General features: G+C 35.0%; 1 protein-coding gene across 1 annotated transcript in view; it reads left to right on the plus strand.

The window, feature by feature from the left end:
• Mhcl (Myosin heavy chain-like) overlaps positions 1–24,269 on the plus strand; it is a 719,798-nt gene that overhangs the window by 507,397 nt on the left and 188,132 nt on the right. The window contains exons 22-24 of the mRNA XM_090414205.1: positions 6,791–6,908; positions 11,878–12,005; positions 20,818–20,972. Coding sequence (XP_090270331.1) covers positions 6,791–6,908; positions 11,878–12,005; positions 20,818–20,972 — 401 coding nt within the window. The remainder of the gene's footprint in view (positions 1–6,790; positions 6,909–11,877; positions 12,006–20,817; positions 20,973–24,269) is intronic.

A 24,269-nucleotide genomic window follows, 5' to 3' on the forward strand; every position in this document is an offset into this window, starting at 1 on the left:
GTAAATGCGACAGAGAGTGAGTGAAACAATATAATTGCAAAAGACAAAAGATCTAAAGTCCTATTTTTGGCGCCCTCTAACGAGAAAAAAAAAAAAAACACAGCAGTTATCCAGGAGTTTTTCTTAGGATAACTGTCTCCCAAATTTTTGGCAAATTAATGCAACCATATTTGTTAAGGTTGGGAGAATTCTTCAAAGCTATTGCTGACTCAAAAAATAATCTTTCAGATCTATAACGACTCCTAAATAGCACATTCGTTTTCCTCCATCTAATCCTGTGTGAAGGAGTGTCCAAAGCGTGGTCTGCCAGTCCCGACTTGCCATAGTAATAGTAGCAAATGTATCTTTCATGTTCTTCCAGGCGGATGTTCACTGATCTTCCTGTTTGCCCATAATAGGCCAAATCACAGTCACATGGAACTTCATACACTCCTGGGTGTGCTAAAGGGTGAAGTTTATCCTTAGGCGAGCGGATCAGAGTTGCCAACTTGACATGAGGTTTGAAAGTGGTGCGAAGGCCATGTTTCAACAATACTTTGGCTATCTTTTCCGATGTACCTCTGATATAGGGAATAGAAATGGTCATGTTGTATTCTTGTGTATTAGGGGAGGGCAGAGTAATGGGCCTATGTAGTATTTTATCTATTTTGTAGGGATTGTAGCCGTTGGCTAAGAACGTATAGCACAGGTATTGGAGTTCAGTGGTCAGAGCTGTATCGTTAGAACAAATGGCTCTGTGTGTAAGTGTTTTTAAAATGCCGTACTGTTGGACTGGATGATGATGTGATTGTTTATGTAGGTATCTTCCTGTGTGTGTAGGCTTTCTGTAAATAGAAAAAGATAGTGAACCATCTGAAAGGCGGGTGACTAATGTGTCAAGAAATGGTAAACAGTTATTTGATTCTTTTTCTACTGTGAAAATTTTGGGGTGTTGGCTGTTTAGGTAGGTGACAAAAGCATCCAAAGTGTCTTGTCCATTTGGGAGACGGTTATCCTAAGAAAAACTCCTGGATAACTGCTGTTTGTTTGTTTTTTCTCGTTAGAGGGCGCCAAAAAATAGGACTTTAGATCTCTTGTCTTTTGCAATTATATCGTTTCACTCACTCACTGTTGTGTTTACACGTGTGTTGTGCTCTGATGATGCTGAGTTGAAAATCAGTGAAATATAAGCATTAATAAAACATCTTTGTTGTTAAAAGTGTTTGTGGTGTTGTTAATACCATGAAAAAGAAGTCATGTATATTCTTTGTTTCATCCTTTATCGAAGTGTAAGCAAACAAAGTTTGCACCTGAAGTAACTAACTGAAGTAATGTTATGCATTATGGGAAGGGCCACTACCAAGACCAGTTTCACTATATAAATGAAAGGAAGTCTCCAAAAATTCAAGCGATCACTAAGCACAGCAAGTGACCCGAAGGATCATTTTACTCAGCCGTGGTTCCACTCAGTGACAAGCCAACCCTGCCACAGAGAGGAACCCTTAGTGGTGGCTTTGCCCATTGGCAGACTAACCCCCACGAAGCCGAGCTATGAACTCAGCAGTGGTCCCACTCAGAAACAGGCAGTCTGGTTATTGGCTCTTCCCATAATGCATAGCATTATACTTGTCTGTAAGGATATATGCTTTACATTATGGGATACTAAGGCAATTGATGGGAAGTCATTAGCCTCTCTATACAAGTAGCCCAGTTGTGAAGTTACTTCGTACACAAACTTTGCTTATATTTGGATAAAGGATGAAACCAAGAATATAATCAAGAATATAATTGGCATCTTTAATTTATAGTTTAACTAAGTGAAAAATTTTCACAATACTAATAACCTTATCTTGCAACTTCCTTACTTCTTATGGTTGACTTTAATGGGCACAACACCCTATGGGGTAGTACCAACACAAGTGGACAAGGTTGTATCATTGAATGATGACTCAATATTTTCTCAGTATGTCTACCTGCTCATATTCTGCAGGCAATGTTACTATCTGCTCTCCTGCCATTTTTCCACTGCTCATGTAGGATGTCAAAGACAACAACCACAGAAGTGATCATTTTCCTGTTATCTAAACAATGATTTCACATGAACCATGTTCTCCTACAATAGTTTCCATATGGAAAATGGATTGTGCTGACTGGAATACTTTTTCCCATACTGCAAAATTAAATGCTGAATGCAGTCAGTCAAACACCTATCAGTGAAGTAGTAAATCATATGACATATTGAATTGTCCAAGCATGTTATGTGAAATGTCAAAGTCAAAAACAATCCTTGATTAAATTTACATCATGGAATAATCAAACAACCAGTGCAAAAACTGTCTGGGATAAAGTCCAGAAGATGAAAGGCAGATACAGATCACACTGTTTATCTACCTTAGACAATAATGATTGTGTTGCTGATAATGGGCTAGTCTTTTTTCCTCTGCATTGTGAATCTCAATATCACACACACATCACACTGCCATCTGTCCTTTTGGTATGCATGTTAAAGAGACTATGCAATCTGTTGGCATGAATGTTGACAACATTGCCTACAAATATAACAGCATCTCTCCATGGCAGGTTTGCACTCCATCCTGTAACCTCTCACTTTGTCAACTACAGAAGTCTCATACTCCATACCTGCAATTGTTTAATGCACACTGAGCAGCCCACTCTGATTTCTTACCCATTTTATACTGATGGCTCAAGAACTGATACCTGTGTTGGATGTACTGCTGTGTTTCCTGACATTACTATCTCCAACCAGATCCCACCTGATTGCAGTAATTATAACAGAGTTGCATGCCATTCAACATGCACTTGTGCATATAAAAGAAAACTACTACCAAAAGTGTGTAATTTATAGAGACTCGTTGAGCTCTTTACAAATCCAGTACTGTATGAGATGTTAAACCTGTTGTGACAAACGAAAACCTTTAATTTTGATTTTCAGTTGTGCTGTATTTCCATCCACTTTGGAATAAAGGGAAATAGACTGCAGATGCAGCTGCTAGATCAGCTCATACTTTCTCCACATACTGTTTGACAGTGCCATATACGGACGGTTTATAAGATCAAAGCTAATTGCTCAATGGCAGTCATCATGGCAGGAAGCATTGACAAATCATATGACATTAAGCTTGAAATTAAACATTGTTATTCTGATCAACATAGAGAAGTGATTAAGTTGTTCTTGCTAGGCTCCGTATAAGCATAGTCATCTTACACATTCTTATTTATTGAGGGCTGATGACCCTCTCATTTGTAGAAAATACAGTATGCATCTTACCGTTTGTGATATTCTGATGGAGTGCCAACAGTTTACATGATAGAGGAATAAAATATTTTTACCTATCTAGCCAGACACTCACACAGATGTTATCAGACTCAGACAGAGTGAATAATGTTTTTAATCTTCTACAAAAAAAATTTAAAAACATAATTGCATGATAACCACATGAAAAAACTTCCAACAATTGTCTCTAATCCAGAGTATTTTAATAATAAGGTGTGACACCTTTTGACTACTCGTATATAGAAATATGACTTCGACATTACTTTAACCTTGGTATCACCTCTGGGTCTGGCTCCCACTATGAGACCTCAATAAAGGTTGAAACCAGTCTGGGTAGTGACTCTTCCTATAATGCATAACATTATACATGTCCGTAAGGATATGTGCTTTGCAGTATGGGATACTAAGTCAAGTGATGCGAAGTCATTAGCTTCTTTATACGAATTGCCCAGTCCTGAAAATAGTTCAGGCACAAAGTTTGTTTCCTTCCACTTGGATAAAGGATTAAACTAAGAATATAATTTCTTGGCATCTTTAATTTATATTTAAACCATTAATCAAATCCAGTAGATAATTGACTCCTATGTTCCAACACCTCAGGATTCTTCAACAGACCACAGAGCTCCAATCCCTTATATTTCTGCTTATCTCTAAACCTATTGGTAGAATTTTGAAGTGTCACCTTATTCCCACATATTTTCCTATCAACAAAATTTCTCATCTGTTGCCATCTACAAAAGACAAACTGTCACCTCTATCATTAGCTGGCATTTACCAGATACTTCGTAAATATAATCTGACATACTTTGAGCAGACAGGCCATTCTGTGAAAAAAAAGAATTAATGAACATCAGTATTATATTGAATACATGAAACTTCAAAAGTCTGGTCTGGCACAACATAGTATTGACACTAAACACAGTATCTGGTGGGATGAGGATCGTCTTCTCCATAGAAGCAATTTTACATATGAATGCCTTTTCAAAGAAAGTTGCGAAGCCCTTTTACATCAGCCAAATCTGAATTGGAACGATTGTCTCTCTCCCCAAAAAGTTTTGGAGATTCTCATTTCATGTAACCATCAAAAATATTTTTAATAATATTATTTATTAATCTATTAATTTCTAGCATGTGGCAACAGTTTTTAATTGGTATACCAATTGTTGTATGTACCCTTGTATTCCCGGGTCTTTGATATACTTGTTTTTATGTACTGATGATGTATACTGTTATTTTCAGTACGAAATATCTGTAGTTTCATTTCATTAAAGTTAATTACTGTGGTTATTGTGTAATTTTGTTTTTGCCTATGTACTGCTATAGTCTATGAAATTATGTACTACTATAGTTCTTGCTGTAATTTCATTTGTCTATACTGCATTGTCTGGCTTGGTTTTTGTATATTGCTGTAACCTTTGCTATGATGCAGTATGAACTTTGTCATTCTTGCACCAATCAACCTGTCAGACTATCCCACTTGGCCAACTATTTTCTGTCCATATTGGGAGATTCTGTACAACACCCATCAGATTGCCATAGAATGCTTTGGTTTTTGATTAAAAGCTCTCTTACAAACTCTAGAAATAGGAATAGACAATATAGCACATATGTCACTAAATACATTTCACTGTAGCATTTATATATTTCACCATGCAGGTTTCTCTGTGCAAGTTAACCATTCATCCTCTTCTATTGTATATCAGCAGCTCTTTCAAGCTCATAGAAATGAATATTCTGATTTTGTGCCTGTCTACACAGATGGTTCAAAATCAAAGGTGCTAGTGGAATCTTCTGCTGTCTTCCCAGACACAGTCTACTCAGATCCCAATTATGACCTTAGTCTTCTCTGAACTCTTTCCAACATAACCTCATCACCATGAAAATCAAGGGACAAATTATGTGCACAGTGATTCATATGAGGTCTGATTAAGGTTTTATACAAGAGAACCAGAACCTCTATTTCTACAAGTTAAGGTGCTCTGCATCATTGCCATAATCTGATGTGATGTCTTCACAATTTCAGATCTCTGTCCACCACCACTCCAAGGTCTCTTATCTCCTCAATTTCCTCCAAAATTTCTCACTAAGTGACACATACATTGCATCCCATTGTTGCCTACCAAATCTCAGAATCTTACACACTTGGCAATATTGAATTTGCAGTTCCATATTGCCCACTCATACAATCTATTCAAATCATCTCCTGTAAGGCCACAACATCTGCTTGATTCTTCATCACTCTCCCCAGTTTTGCATCATCTGCAAACAGTTGTATTGCAGATAAACCTATCTCAGTGTTATCAATATACAAATTAAACAACAATGGTCACAAAACTGACCCCTACAATACACCACTAGCAACTCTCCTCTCTCAAGATAGTGCCCCCCCCATACCTATCTGATAGCCATTCACCTATTTACAAGTCTTATCATCCAGTCCCACCTGCTTCAATTTTAGTGAGTGTGGCAGTCTATCAGAAGCCTTTACAAAATCTTAAGTTTACCACTGTATATGAATCTCCCTTGTCTAGTACATTCATCACCTTGTTATAGTACATAAGCAAGTTTGTGAAACACGACTTACCTTTAACAATTCCATGCTGACAAGCACAAAGAATATCACTATTATCAACCCATTTTTGTATTCTATATCTTGCCAACCTCTCTAGTACCTTAACTACAACTCAAGATATATAGATTGACTTATAATTTGTGTGAAGTGGAACAATTTTGCCTTCTTTCCCCTCCTTTGGGACTTGTGCGGTTTCAAGACTCTTGTTAAACACATGGCTCAAGAATAATGCTAACTCCTTGGAACATTCCCTTAAGACACATAGTGATATGTCATCAAGTCCTATTGCCTTATTAATATCTAACTTACTTAGTTCTTCATATATCTTCTTGCTTGCTCACCATTAAGTCTTCTCTCATTTCATTCTCTACACTTGAGCTTCTGATTTCACACTAAGGATGATTGCAGCTATTATGACTTGAGAAGAATTAACTGACTTGATTTTAGTATTTCATTTGGTATAGTATTGACAATTCTTTATGTGATGTTTTTATGCTATATTAAAATAATTTTTAAATATATTTTAAATTATTTTCTTATGAAATTTGCCTACGACATTATTTCACTCTAAACATAAATACAGTACTGTATTACCTAAGTCATGGATAATACAATAATTCATGTTAAAGGATACTGAAACTATTTGCCCTCAAAGACCCATGCTCCCCAAATTTATAACTTTCTCTTGTACTTTTAATATTTATAAATAAACCATTCATTACATGTTAGTCATTTATGATTAAAATGTAATGAATATGATAAATTTTTAAAAAATATCAGTTGAGATTCTGTAAATTAAAATTATATATTGCTTTTGAAGTAATTTGAAATCATCTAAGGTGCATCCTGATTACTTATAATAAATATCAGTTATATTGTGATTATTTTTATAAACCACTTTTTACCTTAAGTACTATCTGTTATCTTTGATTATTTTCTTTCAGAGCCGTTGTGCCCAGATGCAACACAAGTCTGATAGAATGGAGATGGAAGTAATGGAGGCTAGAATATACAGAGGTGCTGAATTAAATGGGGATCTTTCTGATGATGATGATGCTAATGGTAGATGTCTTTACTATTTTTATGTTCTTTTCTATTGATATTTATGTAATAACGATCTTTAAAAAATTCAGATATGGTATGATTTTGAGTATATTTCCTCATGAAAAACAATTTACATGTACAATGCAAAATTCCTTCATCTAGTTATTTTCTTTATTATGATTAAAATTTAGATAAAATTTAGAATTTTATAAAAAACACAATTTATTATAAGTGTAAAAGGTAATGAAAATGCTGTTATAGTTTATATATTTGTATTAATTTGTACTTTACTGGGTCATTGTAACTTAGCTTAGTAACAACAAATTATGTAGAAAGAAAGTTCATACTTATGTGTTATTTATTATAGTGTTTTAAAACATCATGAATATTAAATTCCTGATATATATATATATATATATATATATATACACACACACACACATACCTTCAACGGATGATCAGGATACTTAGTATATTACCACTACATGATTAAGTTTATTATTATTAACTTCCTGTTAACAGTTTTAATCCAAATTCCTCTTTCTTGCTGTTTGTTATAACTTTGGTGTTGTCAGATCTCATATTATGGCCCTTCTAGGGCATTCTAACTGCATCAACTCACCACCTAAAATTCAGTCCTCCAATAGGTCTTTTTCTTGTCAAATTGGCATCAAACACAAGTTTTGCTAACCTTTCCTCTTCCATTCTGTTTAAGTGACCATACCACCTTATATTATCTCTATTCACATCTTCCTGAATGCTAACAATATCAAGTTCCCTTCTTAATATATTCATTTCTAATATGATGCTACCATTGATGTAATTTCATTCCACTAATTTTTATTTAAAACCTCATATCTGCTGTCCATAGTCTTTAATCAACCACTTTATTTCTAACCCAGCTCTCAGATCATAAGTTAAAATTGGTTTGGAAAATGTCTTATATGCTGCTTTTTCGGGATTTTGGGTAATTTCTCTCTTATTCCATACGAAATTTATTCAGCTAGCTCCCTGCCACACACGCTTTGTCTATTTCCATATTTAATTTGCTATTTTCCCTAAATATTATGCCTAAAAGAGATGAAATATTTTACTTGATCTATATATTTGAAGTACATGATTTTTTTTTTCAATAAAAGGACAAAACTGTGTTTATAGTTTTTTTTTTTTTTTATTGCTAATTTTCTTAGCAAAGTTGTTATAGTAGTTATTCAGTCTAGTCAAATAATCTTTGAAAACCTGGATTTATTTAGCAATATATCATCTCTAAAAAAGCTAAGTTGAATATCTTCAATTTTGATGCCACATTTGTTCAGAATGTGATCCAGGTAGATGAATAATAGTGGAGCTAGCATTCATGCTTGTCTTATACCTGATGTTATCTCTATATTCTTCAATTCTAATTGCAGATGTGCACTGTAAGTATAGACTATATATTTTTCTGTATAATGTTCCATTTAGACCATATCATTAAAATCATTTCTATATATACAAAACTTAAATGCCAATTCCCGTTATGTTCTCATGTTTTCGCCTATCTGATCCTGACAGCCTTTATTTGGCCTGAATCAGCTGGCTCTTCTCCAAGTGTCATCATCATCAGTGATTCTAGTAGACTCTTAAATCTTCACAACCTTCCAACAATTTTGTAATCACAATTCTAGGATAAGGCATTTAACCCTAAGACTGTATATACCTTTGATGTAAATCGCATGCTTTCTCCTGGGCAGTTTGCCTGATTGCAATATGAAAAACTTGAGTTTCCTTGAGAAAATCCCTTCTACCTTTGTATGAGACTGGCTATAGCTCACCTTTACTTGAAAAGTGTAGATAAATGTTTTTCTTGTCTTAGACAGGATTTGAACTTGGGTCTTTCCATTCAAAGGGCATCATCGAAACTGACTAAGCTGGAAGCCATTCTTCTCAAGTATGCTTGTATAAATCTTATCCAGAACATTCAGTATGGAAATTCCTCTGTAATTCTCACATACAGTTGAATACTTGCTTATTCAACTGTATGCGAGAATTACAGAGTTTTATTTGCCTTTTTTGAGACTTCTTTTATAATCATCTGGACAACCTCACCAGGCCTTCTGAATTATGGTGTAGCCACTATAAAACTTTTATACCTCCATATTTGAGCATTTTTAGTTGAATATCATGTATCAGCTGCCTTTCTGCATAAGTTATCTGATGGCTTTGTCTACTTAAGAAATGATGCACTTGAGATTGCATTCCTCATCATTATTATCAATTTCAGGATATGTACCCTGAAGCAGTGTGTAGTATTACTATGATACTATGACCGAACTACATTAAGTTTCCATTATCCGTTAAACAATTTTCCTCCAAATTATCCTATCACTTGTTGGCACTCCAATATTATCAAATCTTACACTTCTGTTTTTCTAGGGCACTTCCAGTTACATTATTCCACATAGATGTCTTCTCTTGGTCTTTTTCATGCTATCTTGGAATCAAACACTGGTTTTGCAAACCTCTGCTCTCATATTCTCTTTAAGTGACTATAATTAACCATACACAAGCTTTCTTGAATGCTAACAGTGTCAAGTTACTTCCTGTTATTTTCATTTATATGAGCTGCCATCGAGATCATCTGTTCACTATCCTAGTTTTTCTCTGAACTCTCATATCTGTGATGATATCCAGTCTTTATTCACTGTTTCATTTCTAACCCAACCCAACTCATCATCATCAAATTTCTGATATGTATCCTCGGGGGGGGGGGAGGTGCATAGGATAATTATGATAATACTACATGACGAAGTTCCACCATTGTTAACTTCTTATCAACAATTTTCTCCAAATTAATCTTTGATCTGTCAAGATTCCAATATTATCAGATCTTATATTTCTGTCTTTTAAGGTGCTTTTTGCTGTATCTATACACCTACATCTTGGTTTTTTCTCTTCCAACCTGGCAAAGAATACTTGTTTTGCTAATCTTTCCTCTCCCATTCCGTTTATGTGACCATAACCATCTGAGATTAGCTCTACTAACACATTCCTGAATGCTAACAATGGCAAGTTCTTTCCTATTATCCTCATTTTTAATGTGATACTGCCATTGATGCCATCTGTTCACTCCACTAATCTTTCTCAGAATTCTTATATCAGAGATCTCTAGTCTTTGATCAAGTGTTTTATTTCTAACCCATCTCTCAAATCCGTAAGTCAAAATTGGTTTGAACACCGTCTTGTATACAGCTAATTTAATGTTTTGACTAGTTTCTTTCTTATTCCATATACATTTATTCAGCTTTTTTCCTACCATACTAGCTTTACTAATTCTGTTATCTATTTCTATATTTAATTTACTATCTTCACTGAAAATTGTACCTAAATAGCTGAAATGTTTTACTTGTTCTATAGGTTCACCATTCAGGATTAGTTGATGTTTTCAGTGTTTCTGCCTATTTACACTGTATTTATCTTTTTAATGCTGATTTGCATACCAAATTTATTACAACAGTCATTTAATTTATTCAGGGAATCTTGCAGACTTGTACTAGATTTATTCAGAAGTATAACATCATCTGCATAAAGAGCTATCAGATTTAATACCATTTTCCTTCATGATGTTATCCATATAGATAATGTGCACCCTTGTCGCACACCTGACTTAACATCAAACCATCTTGTTGTTGACTGACTCCTGCTTGCAGCTTAAATAGAGATTGTGTATTTCTTGATATAATATCCCATTTACACCATATAACTGTAATATTTTGAAGAGCTTTCCTCTTGGAATCTTGTCATATGCCTTTTCCAGATCAACAAAACTTAAATCCTCATTATTATTATTATTATTATTATCACATCCCCTTTTCCACCTGTCAACCAATTTCTGTAACTCACAAATCTTCAACCTGTTCTCATAAGGTCCATTCCTTAGCTACCATCTTGGTTACTTACCTCTGGATTCTCTCCACCTCTTCCTCATCGCCAAGAAACCCAGGTGACCAGATCTGCATGCAGTAGTCAAGATGGGGTCTTATCAAGGCCCCATCTTGATAAAGAGGAATAAAAGCCTTATCTCTGCTCATCAAAGTATTCTTCAGTAACCAAGTAATCTGATGAGCTGCTTTGGCCACTTTTGCTATGTCCTGTCTAAACTTTAACTCCCTATCCACTATTATTGCTGTTCATTTGCTGTTATACACAGTTATCGTATTTTTTTTGTTTATTTCAGAAAAAGTTCACTTAATATTCTCTTACTTAGGAAATTGTAAACTAGATCTTAGCTTGAAACCACATCACTATAATCATGGCTGTCCAAAAATACAGGAGTATATCAGAAGAGTAGCATTTATTATTGGCAACATCAACATGTCCGATGAATTATAATTAATACTGATGTGTCATTATTATTAATTTCAGTGTAGTTTTCCCCAGTTCAACAATGCAAACATTTTATTTCTATATCCACATTTCCATAGTTGTAGTGATTCCTGTTGAAACTACTGCATTTTGTATTATGCTGTTTCTGTCATAAGATTTTAATGTTGAAAGCTGAAAATGACAAAATTAAAAGTCTTGTAATGCATCCAATGTGATGAAGTAAGTTCGACATATTTCCATAAATATAATTTTACGTAAATATATAAAGCTGAATTAACTTTATATATATATATAATATATACAAAGCAATGGTGATTTTAAAAAATCATTATCGCTTTTTATTCTACCAAAAAATAATAAGAGGCTCTATAAACAGTACAAGGATTGTTTTAAAATGTCTGAATCTAGTTACATATATCCCCACTATGAATATGTGTATCTTCCCCCTCAAATATTGAGAAAAAAAATTATTGACATAGATCTTTTATCACCCATACAATAGCATTTCTGAAATGAATTAATTAAAATTTGAACAACCTTAACTTTTTTTTTTGGCTCTATGAGAAAATAATTTTCTTTTGTAACAGGCTGCCCAATTTTAATTATAATTGCTTTGCTTTACTAGTTTCAATATATAAACAGAAATATGAAAGGGCAATGAGAGATTTGGAAATGACTAAACGAAAAATGCAGCAACAACATGAAGAAGAGCAAGAACAGAAACTTTTAGCAAAAAAAGCTGCAGACAAGAAGGTAATTATCCAAGTTTTTAATCACATGTTGTTCAAGATTTCCAGAAATGAATGGATTATTATTGTGTTATAAAACCCAAAAGTAGTGTAAACAAAAAAAACTCATTTCACAGGTGATTTTAGTTTCTTTATTTTAATCATCCAAACCAGCTATATGGATGAAATATATCAAATAATTTATGTGTTATATCCATGTTTATTCATTAGTTTTCAGACTTATTTCAATGGGCACTTCACATTCCATGTATTTATTGACTCATATGAGGTTTTATATCATTTAATAATAAGTTTTTAACTCGCATAGTTCTTTAGATATAATTTAACCATACATAGTTCTCTAAGTATAATTTAAATTCATTCTACATAACATTTAGAATAGAGATACTTCAACAAATTTCATCATCAGCAATTCATTAATTATCGAAAAGGATATGCAATCTTATAAATGCTACAAAAGTCATAAGCAATAATGCCCAGTTGGTGGGTCTCGTTTACCAAAGTGTGTGTGTGTGTGTGTGTGTGTGTGTGACTTCTCTTAAACAGGTAAAAAAAAATTGCTTTATTGATTTTTTTTCTTTTGCCATGTATGGGGGAGAGGAACTAGTAAACTAGTCTTTATCCCCCCTATAGTTAGGCTTTGCCATGAAGAAATCTGGAACATTAGGTAAAAACTTTTCTGCAGAAACAGATTTCACAGCTAGATATCAAATCTGCATCCATCTAGATGACAAATTATGTATCCATTCTTCTGTGGTGGGATTGCCATAAAACTATTCTAAAACATTACAGAAGTAATGTAAACTTAAACTTGTATGAATATGCTCCTACATATCATTTGTTTGTGGAATCTCTTCCCCCCCCCCCCCCCCCAACACACACCACCATCCCTGAAAACCCAGAGGCAGCCTCACCATGATTGATAGTCATTGTATGATTTGTATTATTATTAAACAACTCCATGAAGCCGTGGAGGGCGGTGAGAATTGAAGACAGCTCATGAATCAACCAAATCACTTTATTCTGCACTGAATTAAGGATTTTTGGGGTCATTACTTCAAATGTGGTACAATAGCCACTAATAGGACAAATTTGTGATTTATATAGAATTAATAATTGTTTAGAGGCAAAGTAACACCTCGAGTGAAAGAGGAAACCTAATATGTTTATGCCAAGATAGATCAGAGGTTCATGATCCTAAGAAGAGAATCTCATCTTGTCCAAAGGCAAGATGAGATTCTGAAACCTGGGCCTTGTCCAGGAAGATTCCAATCATTAGTTAGCATTGAAGTTAAGGTTATCAAAAGCCCACAGAAGAATGGATTGAGAAACAGAATTTTTTAGAAGTTTTGTTCATTTATATAATGTAGTGTTTGTCAAATGAGAAACAGAAGTGTAATACTGTCATCAGTAAAATTATAGGTTCCACTCCTCCTCCTATTGTTTACCAATAGCTTTTTAGCACATAGAATACTCTGATTTTGTGCCTGTCTACACAGACGGTTCAGATTTATAGAAACAAGTGGGATCTTCTGCTGTCTTTCCAGAAACATAATATCTGCTCAGGTCCCATGATAATGTAACAAGTTTGCTACTGAGCTGTATGCAATAGAGCTTGGCTTAAAGTAATATATACAGATTTTCAAAGTTGGATTCCAAGTTACATTGAGATTAAGAGAAACAAGACTGCAGATACTGCAGCTAGGTCAGCTTGTTTCTCAAGCTTCCATCATCTTCTCATCCACTGCACTGATTACAAGCAGATCATGAAACAAACTTTTTCATGATAAAAACAAATTTTATCCCAGTGTCAGCCATCATGGAATAGAGAGGCCAATAATGAGCTTCATAAAATCAAGCCTGAAATCAAATACACAGGGACTATAAAGAGGAAGTTGCTCTTGCTTGGATTCACATAAGCCATAGTCATTTTACATACTCCTTTCTGTTGAGGGGTGATGATATGCTTATGTGCCAACGTGGTACTGAACTAACCATTATTCATATTTTAATCGGCTGCTCTCATTTTGTTAGTGAGCTGTTTTAGTCATATTCATAATCTGTCTGAGCTCATACACTTATCAGATTCATGTAGTGTTATTTCTGTTTTTAAATTTTTATGGAGCATTAATACATTGATGCGTCACATACGTTGTACTACCTTATATATTAGATACATATTGTATATATTAGTTTTATTAGTTCAACTTAATCTGTGTGTTAAGGCTTAAGTGCTGGGAGAAACTCATGTTAGAGGCTTAATGGAATGAAAAGCACTAAGAAATGATTAAAAATATTATTTAATTCTTCTAAAATATTTTTACCAGGTAGTACAATATGAGACTTGTAACATACACACAAAGGCAACACAAACTAAGTGAAACACCTGGATGAAAGACTAGAGTCCTAATTAGGTGAGGCACCTGTTGGTGACCTAGGTTGTTTACTGGGATTTTGAAGTATTAGTGTAAAACTTTCCATAATATGGAAAGTTTTATGCAACCATATTTATTTAAATTAGGCTGATTTCTGAGAGTAGTTACAGATTCCAAAAATATTCTTTCTCTTCTACATTTACTGTGATGGAGTATGGTGACCTGTTTCCAATTGATTCTATGAGCCATATCTAAAGCATGGTCCACAAGGCCCAATTGATCATAGTCTTAACTGGAGATGCATTTTTTTGTGTTCTTCCATGTTGGCTGATCTTCCTGTCTGTCCATAGTAGGCCAAGTTGCAGGAACAGGCCATTTTATATACTCCAGATACAGAGAAGGAGGGAGCTGATCTTTAGTAGAATGTATAAGGGTAGCAAGCTTTCAGTGGGACAAGCTCTCAAGCACAATCCCTTAAAAAAACTGTGCAGAGATTGTATTTTTTTAAGACTGGAATTTTTTTTTCTGAAGTGCCTTGAACATAGGAGATAATAACATTACATAAATGTTTCTGAAGAGAAGGTTGAGTGCTGGAGGAAATAATTGACTAATTTTTTGATACTGTAAGATACTGTAGTCATTACATAAGAAGGTGTGGTGCGTATGATTAAGTTCTGCTGTAAGAGAGGCCTCATTGGAACAAAGGTTATAGGCTCTATTGGTGAGTGTTTTAATGATACCATATTGTGGGGGGTGGAAAAGTTTAAATGTATCTGCCTGTGTTGATGGGGTTCCTGTATACTGAAAAGGACAGGTTACCATTGGGTAGGTGTGTTACCAAGGTCTAGAAAGGCTAAATTGTTATTCCTTTTCCATGGTAAAATGGATTCTAGAGTGAAGACTATTGAGGTGAGAGAAGAAAGAGTTTAATGTGTCTTGGTCATGAGGCCAAATGGAGAACATATCATAATCAGATAGAAGGTTTGACAGGAGCTGAGTTAAGAGCTTGTTTTTCAAAATATTCTAGAAAAAAAAAAATTGGCAATTGGCAAGTGGAGCTGAGATTGGGGGGGGGGATATCCACAGAGTGTTTATAAATTTTGTGCTTCCAAGAGAAATATCCAGAATGGAGGGTAAAGGAAAACAGATCAGTAATATCAAGAGGAAGAACTTTCTTTATAAGTGAATAAGGTGTCATTTAAGGAATATTATGAACAGTGAGGTGATATCCAAGCTAACCAAAATGTCTGTATTATTTAATGTTAAATTCTCAATGGAAGTTTTAAAATTATAGAGTTTTTATATAGGAAGTGGTATGACCAGTGAGAGGGGAACTTTTTTTTTTCTTCTAATTTATAGCATGAGGAATCTGTAGCATCTACTATAGGTCTTAGGGGGGAATTGCATTTATGTATTTTTTTGTAATCCATATATCTGGTGGGAGACAAGAATGGAAGAGTTTGAGTTTTTTTTGTGATTTCAGAAGACCAGGGAAAAACTTTTTTGATCTGAGATTTGGTGGGATCATAATCCTCAAGGTCTGTAGGTGGAGCAGTCTCTGAAGAATGATGTCCATTTATTTATTGTATTCACTAGTATTAAGAATAACAGTAGCGCTTCCCTTATCAGTTTTGCTGATGACAATACTGCTATCTTTGTGTAGTTTCTTGAGGGCAGTGAGTTGGCAAAGTAATAGATTTCTTTTAGGAGGCGAAGTTCGAGAAAGAATATTGGTGATGTCAAGCCTAATGTTAGTTAGTTCTAGAGCAAAATTACAGATACTTCATTCAATATGAACATTAGGTCTAATGCTAGTACTTGCTTCAGAACAATGTCAAAATTCTGGCCAAGGCTTAGGGCACTTGCAGCAGCATTGCTAGGCTATGCTAGTTCAACTTAGTATATATAAGCTTTTAACACTTGGTTTTTTATATATGTTTTTATGAAGTTTTTTACATTTCCTTTTAATCATTGATTTTTATATCTGTTTATACTCTTTTATGCATTTATTATGTAATTATTACCTTGTGTACTGCTAAGATATGTATTGATACAATATAACTAACTCCTTTCACCACTAAACCCAAAACCAAGCCAAAATAATCTTCTCCACCATGGTGTCACAGGACTCATCTTACCTTGAGCACATTCACTATTGGATTGTGCCAGTTCATTCCACTTATTGGTCACTCTCCATTCCAAAAAATATATTTATTCATGATCCCTTGAATAAATGTTTTTTTTTTTCACTTTCTTGCTTGTTTGATCCTTATACAGGTTCTGGGGTGATCTTGTTCTCCCTCTGCCTGTTATCCTCTGCAGTATTTCACTTACACAATGACATTATTGATTATTTTATCTGTTGATAAGCTTTCTTACCAATTTATATGTCTCAGTCATTTCATCTCTTCTCCTGTCTACCAAGTTCTCATAGCACAATCCCTCAACAGTCTTAGTCACTGTGCTCTCTCTCTCTCACACATGCCCCCTTATTGTTTATGGCTTACCACCCAGATAGCAGGTAACTAGATCTGAGTACTGAAATATAGATGTGGCTTATTCGTTGATTCAGTAACTCACCTCCTTATCTGTATGTGTCACTGTGTTTTTATGACAGTACTTTTCTTAGCAACTTTCACAGCTAGTGCAATGTGTGTCCCCAAGCTCTCAAGCACAATCCCTTAACAGCTTTAGTCACTCACCTTTAGGATCACTCACTCACTCTCTCTCCTCCTACCCCCTTTAGCACCCAGATAGCAAGTGACCAGATCAGGGCACTGAAATGTAGATGAAGATTATTCATTGATGCAATAACTCACTTCTTTATTTACAGAGCCCTTCAAAAAAATGTATACACACTTTAACAGATGTTATCTGTGGACTTTTTTCAAAGTTGGATCGAATTCTGGTAGCAATGTGTAGTATAATGTTCTCTAGAACGATGCCGTTACTCACATGAATACTAGCATCAACACGTGACCAGTAGAACAGTCAAACAAAATGGTTGAGGCATGATTGTTCAAGGAACACAAGACTATTTTAAAGTGGTATTTCAAATTTGAGAATGCTGTTGAAGTTCAATGACAGTGGAGGCATGAGTTTGCACCTCCAACACATCTGACAATTGCATGTATTCTTAATAAGTTTGAGACCCATGGTACCATGTGTGATGTGCACAAGGGAAGATCCGAGAGGCCTCACACAGCAGCAAGTCCTGCTTCCTCGGCTATGGTGTTGAAACAGGAGTTAGCTTTGCAAGCATATGGTGCCTTCTTAAAGCAGCTAAATCAATTTCTCTTTCAAAAGATGGTGCACCACCACACTACCACCGAGACGTGAGAGCTTACCCCAATGAGAGTTTGCAGGGACAATGGATAGGACAAAGAGGTGCAGTTGAGTGCCCCCCCCCCAACACATTCTCCTGATTTAACACCCTTGGACTTCTACCTATGGGGGGGGGGACTGGACTCTAAAGGATGTAGTGTATCGTAGAAGAAATTGAAATACCATACGCAGCAATCCCACTGGCCACTTTGGCCAACATTGCACAAGCAGTAGTTCGCCATAATAATGTGTCTGGACATTAATGGTAACCACTTTGAGCACCTTGTGTAATTGTAGAAGTCAAAGGTAACTTGTATTCATCCCTTGATGTCTGTATAAATTTAGTATTGCAATTTTTATGCAGGTTTTTCTTTAGTGCTGAAGTGTGTATACATTTTTTTGACGGACTGTATGTGTGTTTTGGTGGTGGTAATTTTCTGAGTAAATTTTACAGCTTTTGCATCATGTCCCCTGAACTTCAACTAACAAAGTGTAGCCTTCTTTTGTAGAATATAACCTCCTTTACACCACAGTTACAATATTATTTTAGAAGATGTAAAAGGTATTGCTAATTCTATCAGAGACAAATAATATACCGATTGGGAAAAAAAGTTGATCATATATTAGTCATGAAAGCTTAATTGCATTAGATTGGCACAAATAATTTTTCCTCTAATGATACAGTAAGTTATTTCTCTTGTTAAAATTTAAATTACTAATCATTTAAAAAAAATTAGCATTGCCTTTCCATCATATAGCACACTTATGCTAAAATTATCAATCACTAGCAAAGCACTATAATGTATTACATTATAGAGTCTATTAAAATCTTGCAGACACAATTAAAATCGCTAGTTGTGATTTTTCACCACTAGTGCTTTTAATTGTGTCTGCATGTTTAAACATTTACAATGGACATCCTTTTGCCAAACTGAACCAGTGAATCAGCCAGCAACAAAGTGAATTAGAGGCAATTTTCCCTTCTATGTATTATCTGTGTCTGTGTGTGTGTGAGAGAGAGAGTGTACATGAGTACATATTTGCATTTGCAATTTATGGATGAAAAGTTTGATGCCAAATTGATAAAGAAACAAGTTTCTTTTAACATAATTTTTCTCTTTTTATAGTCGAGACTCGATGCATTTAAAATGTAGTCGTCTTATCTGCAACAAATTTTCCTACAGTTAAGATGTCTCTTAGGAACCTCCAGCATTTCTTAAGTTATATCTGTAACTATCCCATTCTCTAAAAAAAGTTACTTCTTCTTGAGCTCTGGATGTCACTTTTGTCCTGAACTACTTGCCTATGCAAATCTTTTTTGCTTTTGAATAGTGTTTCCACATTCAACTGACACATCTAGTTTTTTAAAAATCCACTGTCTGTTTAGAAAGGAGCATTTGATTAATCGATGATGACTTTTCAGATTCAGTATAGCCTCTGATGTATCTCCTGTTTGTACTTTATGCCTATGCACATACAGCATATATTGCTATAGCCCTACTGCTTCTCAGGGGTACCGACCATATGTGCAATGTGTGTGGTGCACACAGGCACCAGGATAGTAAAGGTGCCAAAGAGGAGGAAATACTTCAAATTTTTTAAAGTGATTTTTTTATTGGGGGAGGGGTTGCCAACTAAAGTTTTACACACAGGTGCCGGACACTACTGGCATGCCCCTGCTGCCTCTCATGTGTGGGAGTAATATATATATATATTACATCACAAAATTAGTTAAGCCATATGTCATGTTCTTCTTCTTCCCACCTTTTAACTACTTTAGATATATACTGTATTATAAAATTATAATATTGTACTGTTTTAAGTACTTTAATGCAAGTTTATTCTGAATCTTTCGTGTACATGACTGCTCTACACATGCACACACATACACCTTCTATCCAAAAAGAAACCGAACTTTTCGAAAATAGAAGAAACTAGTGGTGCCACCTGTTGTATCTTTTCGTTGTCGAAAGTGGCAACCTTCATTAGTGTTGTGTCAACTGTTTATGACATTTGTTTCATTAGAAGCCGAGTTATAGTGCCAAGAGTGACAGTGTGTTTTGATGAACGGTTGGTTGTCACGATATTCATGACGAATTCTCGCTATCAATTGCTTCAAAACTTCGAGATAAAACTCACCGTTAACTGTTTGGCCAGGTGGAATGAATTCTTTGTGGATAATGCCCTTGGAATCGTAGAAACAAATCAGCATTGTCTTTACTTTTGACTTCTCCAAGCGACTTTTTTTTCGATGCCCCTCTTCTGGTGGTCTCCACTGGCACTTTGTTTTGAGCTCATACTCAAAACACCACGTTTCATCACCAATAACGATCGTTTCAAGGAAGTTTGAGTCCTTACGAGTGGTTTTAATGAGGTTCCTTGCAGTATTCAATTCAATACCTTTTTTGGTCGTCGGTCAACTTATGAGGAACAAATCACAAATTCAATTTACGAAGGCCCAATCTCTCGGTCAAAATGTTGTGCATAGTTAATTTTTGAATCCCTAATTCATCTTCAATCAATCTCACAAATGATTTCGGGTTTTCTTTGATGAAATCGTGCACTTTTGGATGTTAACTTTGCTCAGTCCAGTTTTTGGACAGCCTAGCTTTTCATTGTCCTCAAGAGTCTCATGACCACCTTGAAGTCGCTTAAACCACTCGTAAACATGAGTACGGGATAAGCATTCATCACCGTATGCTTTTTGAAGCATTTGATGCATTTTGGTAAAACGTTTACCAACTTTAACACAAAAGTCAATCGCAGCTCTCTGTTTGAAACTCATTTTCCGACCATTCGTCAAAACACACTGTCACTCTTGTCACTATAACTCGACTTCTAATGAAACAAATGTCATAAACAATTGACAGAACACTAATGAAGGTTGCCGCTTTCTACAACAAAAAGATACAACTGGTGGCACTACTAGTTTCTTCTATTTTCAAAAAATTTGGTTTCTTTTTGGACAGAGGGTGTACATAAAAAATTCTATTGTTATATGAGTGCATTTTGGCAAGAAAAATACTAAATTAGATATATGGGAGGATAGATAACTTCAATGATGTTATAACCTTCTTAGAAACTCTTAAAATAGCATTTGAAATCTTGTATATTTAGTTGGCAGAGTTACTTGAAGACTTAGAAGAGGAACGACAAGTTCTTAGTCAATGGAAACGAAAATCCCAGAAATTAGGTGCTGAGTTGCAAGATCATAAATTACTTCTAGAGGAACAGATGGCTCGTAATGCTGATTTGGAAAAGAAACAGAGAAAGTAAGTCATTGTTTTTATATGAGCTATACAACATTCTGTCTCTCTCTATCACTTAGTTGATTTCTTTCTAATGTCAAGCTGTATGAATTTAGGAAATGGCAAAATAGACAGTGAATTTCTAAACATCTTGTGCATGGTTAAGCTGAATGAAGTAAACATTGATATGGATTTTTTAGCTTTTAATTGATCACTTAAAAATGGTAAACATAAATAAAAATGTGTTTACCATATGTTTCAGTTTTTGTTGCCAGGTCATTATCGAGAAAATGTTTCATACTTAATCAAGAAAAGCACTGATATCCAGTATGGAGCTCCTAAGATTGTGCCCTTTCATGTGAAACACCTGTTTGTGACAGTGAAAATGTTTTACAGATATACAGGTGCATCTTCATATAAGTTAGTTAGACAGTATTATTTATTGTATGATTACACACAAATATACCAGCAATGTATAATTAGGCTAAACCTAAAATAAAACTGATAGCTTCATGCTACCAGAAGCTACACATATGCTTAACTTCAGCAAAGTCCATTTGGTCTGCAGCAACCATATGCACTGCTTAAACCCTCATGTTGAACTCCTGTTTAGAATGGAACCAATGTAGACTGGAATTAATGCATGGTCTACACCAGGGGTGGGGACCATTGGCACGTGTGCCAAACATGGCATGCCAACGACTTTTTTCCGGCACGCAATCCAGGGCTCACCTTAAAAAATAAATAAATATCCAACATTTTGTCTGAGTTGTATATTTTAACTTAATAAAATACAATTTTATTAAGTAGAGCAATACCAAATAAAAATGCAATAAAGAAACAAACACTATCAGCTGTTTTAGTAATAAAAAGTAATAAGAAAATGAAACAAACATCCTATTTCCAAGCCATCTATCTCCATGATATACTGACGTACAAGTTTTGTCCCATTCAGTTGTTGCATCATTCACCAGGCAGCCAGTCACGATGCTACTCCTTTACCATCATTATATTTTTTTTTTTCTTGTTTTGTAAAGAATTTATTAAGGTTTTCTAAAGTTTGTATATATGTGGATTTCGATTTAATTAAATCATAAGTCATTAAAATATTGAATGGAAGTATTTATTGTCAGTTTAATGTCATAACCACCAGCAAAGAAACAAAGACATTCAAATGAACAGAATCTTAGAGAATTTAAAGAATACTAGACTGAAAAATTTGGTATGATTAAGAAAGATAATAAAGCATTATGCATTTTATGTTCTGATTCAGTTGTTTGTAGGACTTCTGTAAAAAGACATTTTGAAACTGTTCATAAGAACTTAAGCAATAAAAATGAGCAAGAACAAAGAGAATTAATTTCTCATTGACTGAGCAAGACAGAAAATGCAGTCTGATAGTTTGACGAAATTTATTTCAGGTAGGCCTAGTTCCAATTTAGTTGTAGCTAGTTTTTAGGTTTCAAAAGTTATTGTCCCACATGGAAAACCATTCAGTGATGGGGAGTTATTAAAGAAACATGGCTAGAATATGTTGTCTGCGAGTAGAAAAACAATTAAGGATAGGATGCTAAAGTTGGAAAGGAATACAACAGGATAATTAACAAAAGATTTGGCTTCATGTAAGTTCTTTTCTATTTGTGTTGATGAGAGCACAGACATTACATCATTAGCTAAGCTAGCAATCTGCATGATTTTGTAGGGTTGACGAAGTATGCAAAGAGATAATTAACCTTGTAATACTACCTGAACGTAAAACTGGGGTTGAAATATGTAAAGCAGTTATGAATGAATTATCTATTTGACAAATTGTTATTTCAAAAGTGATATCTGTCACAACAGATGATACACCCAGCATGATTGGTAAGGAAGCAGGATTTGTAAATCTGTTTGCAAAACATGTTGTCATCCACTGATAAGTTTTCATTGCATCATACACGAGGAGACTTTATCTGCAAAAGCTGACCTAAAGGAATTTAGTTATTTAGTTGTTAATTACATTTCTGCACGTGCTTTGAATAAAAGACAATTTCAGAATCTATTGAATGAGGTGGATTCAGTGTACAAAGGATTAATAATGTACAACAGTGTTTGTTGGCATAGTTGAGGTCTTGTTCTGAAATGATTTATTGAATGCCTGGATGAGATAAATCTCTTTTTGACTAATCAACAAATCTCTTATAGAGAAATTATTATTATTCAGGCCTCCATGGAGTCAAGAGACTCATCGTGGGAGCACCTTCCTAGGAAACACAAAGTCTATCATACCACATTCTTGCTCTCACTACTCTATCAGGCAGTGCATTCCACGGTTCAACCACCCTCTACGCAAAAAAAAACACTCTTCACTCTCTTGCTTACAGCTTCCTTTCGTAACTTCCAGGGATGGCCCCCTTGCCATCGCTCTTTCCTGCTGTTCCACCAAGTGAAAGAACTCCCCAGTGTCAACCCTGTAACTGCCTCTCAACAGTTTAAAAGTCTCGATGATATCACCTCTCCTTCTTCTATCCACCAAACTCTGCAGTCCACATTCCCTCTGTACCCTTTCCACAGTTAATTTAACCCTTCAAATCCTGGGGACCAAATTTGAGAACAATAGTCTAAGTGTGGTCTGATCAGAGTCTTATACAATGGAATGATAACTCTTTTATCTCTGCAGGTCAGTGTCCTTCTCAGTATTGCAGCAATCCTCTGGGTTACCGTGCAGTATGCTCCCTGAATTTCAGGTTTCTATCAATCATCAACCCCAGATCTCTTGTCTCCCCTACCTCCTCCAGTATAGCTCCTCCAATAGAGTATGCAGCATCCCATCGATGGGTCCCAAACCTGAAGACCTTACATTTTGCTTCATTAAACTGAAACCCCAATTCATTTGCCCATCTGTCTAACTTATTCAAATCCTCTTGAAGGGCTGCCACATCTGCACTATTACTAATAACCCTGCCCATCTGTAAACAACTGAATATACCCTTGCAATCCATTGACAATGTCATTGATGTAAAGGTTAAACAATTCAGGTCTCAGTATTGAGCCCTGTGAAACCCCACTTGTAACCTTCTGCCTCCTTGATATTGCCCCACCATACACAACTTTCTGATACCTATCAGACAACCAATCCTGAATCCAGTTGACTAACCTGATATCTAAATCCATGTGCTGCAACTTAAGTATCAGCTTATCATGTGGTACCCTATCAAATGCTTTTGCAAAATAAAAAAAAAATGGCAGTATATGCCTTTCACTCATCAACTGCTCTTGTCACTTTATTATAAAAGACAATCATATTGCTAAAGCAAGAGCACCCCTTAATAAATAATAAAT

Source organism: Typopeltis vanoorti, chromosome 24 (assembly GCF_054136105.1).
Source record: "Typopeltis vanoorti isolate ZY-2024b chromosome 24, IOZ_Tvanoo_1.0, whole genome shotgun sequence".
In the NCBI taxonomy this organism is placed as follows: domain Eukaryota; kingdom Metazoa; phylum Arthropoda; class Arachnida; order Uropygi; family Thelyphonidae; genus Typopeltis; species Typopeltis vanoorti.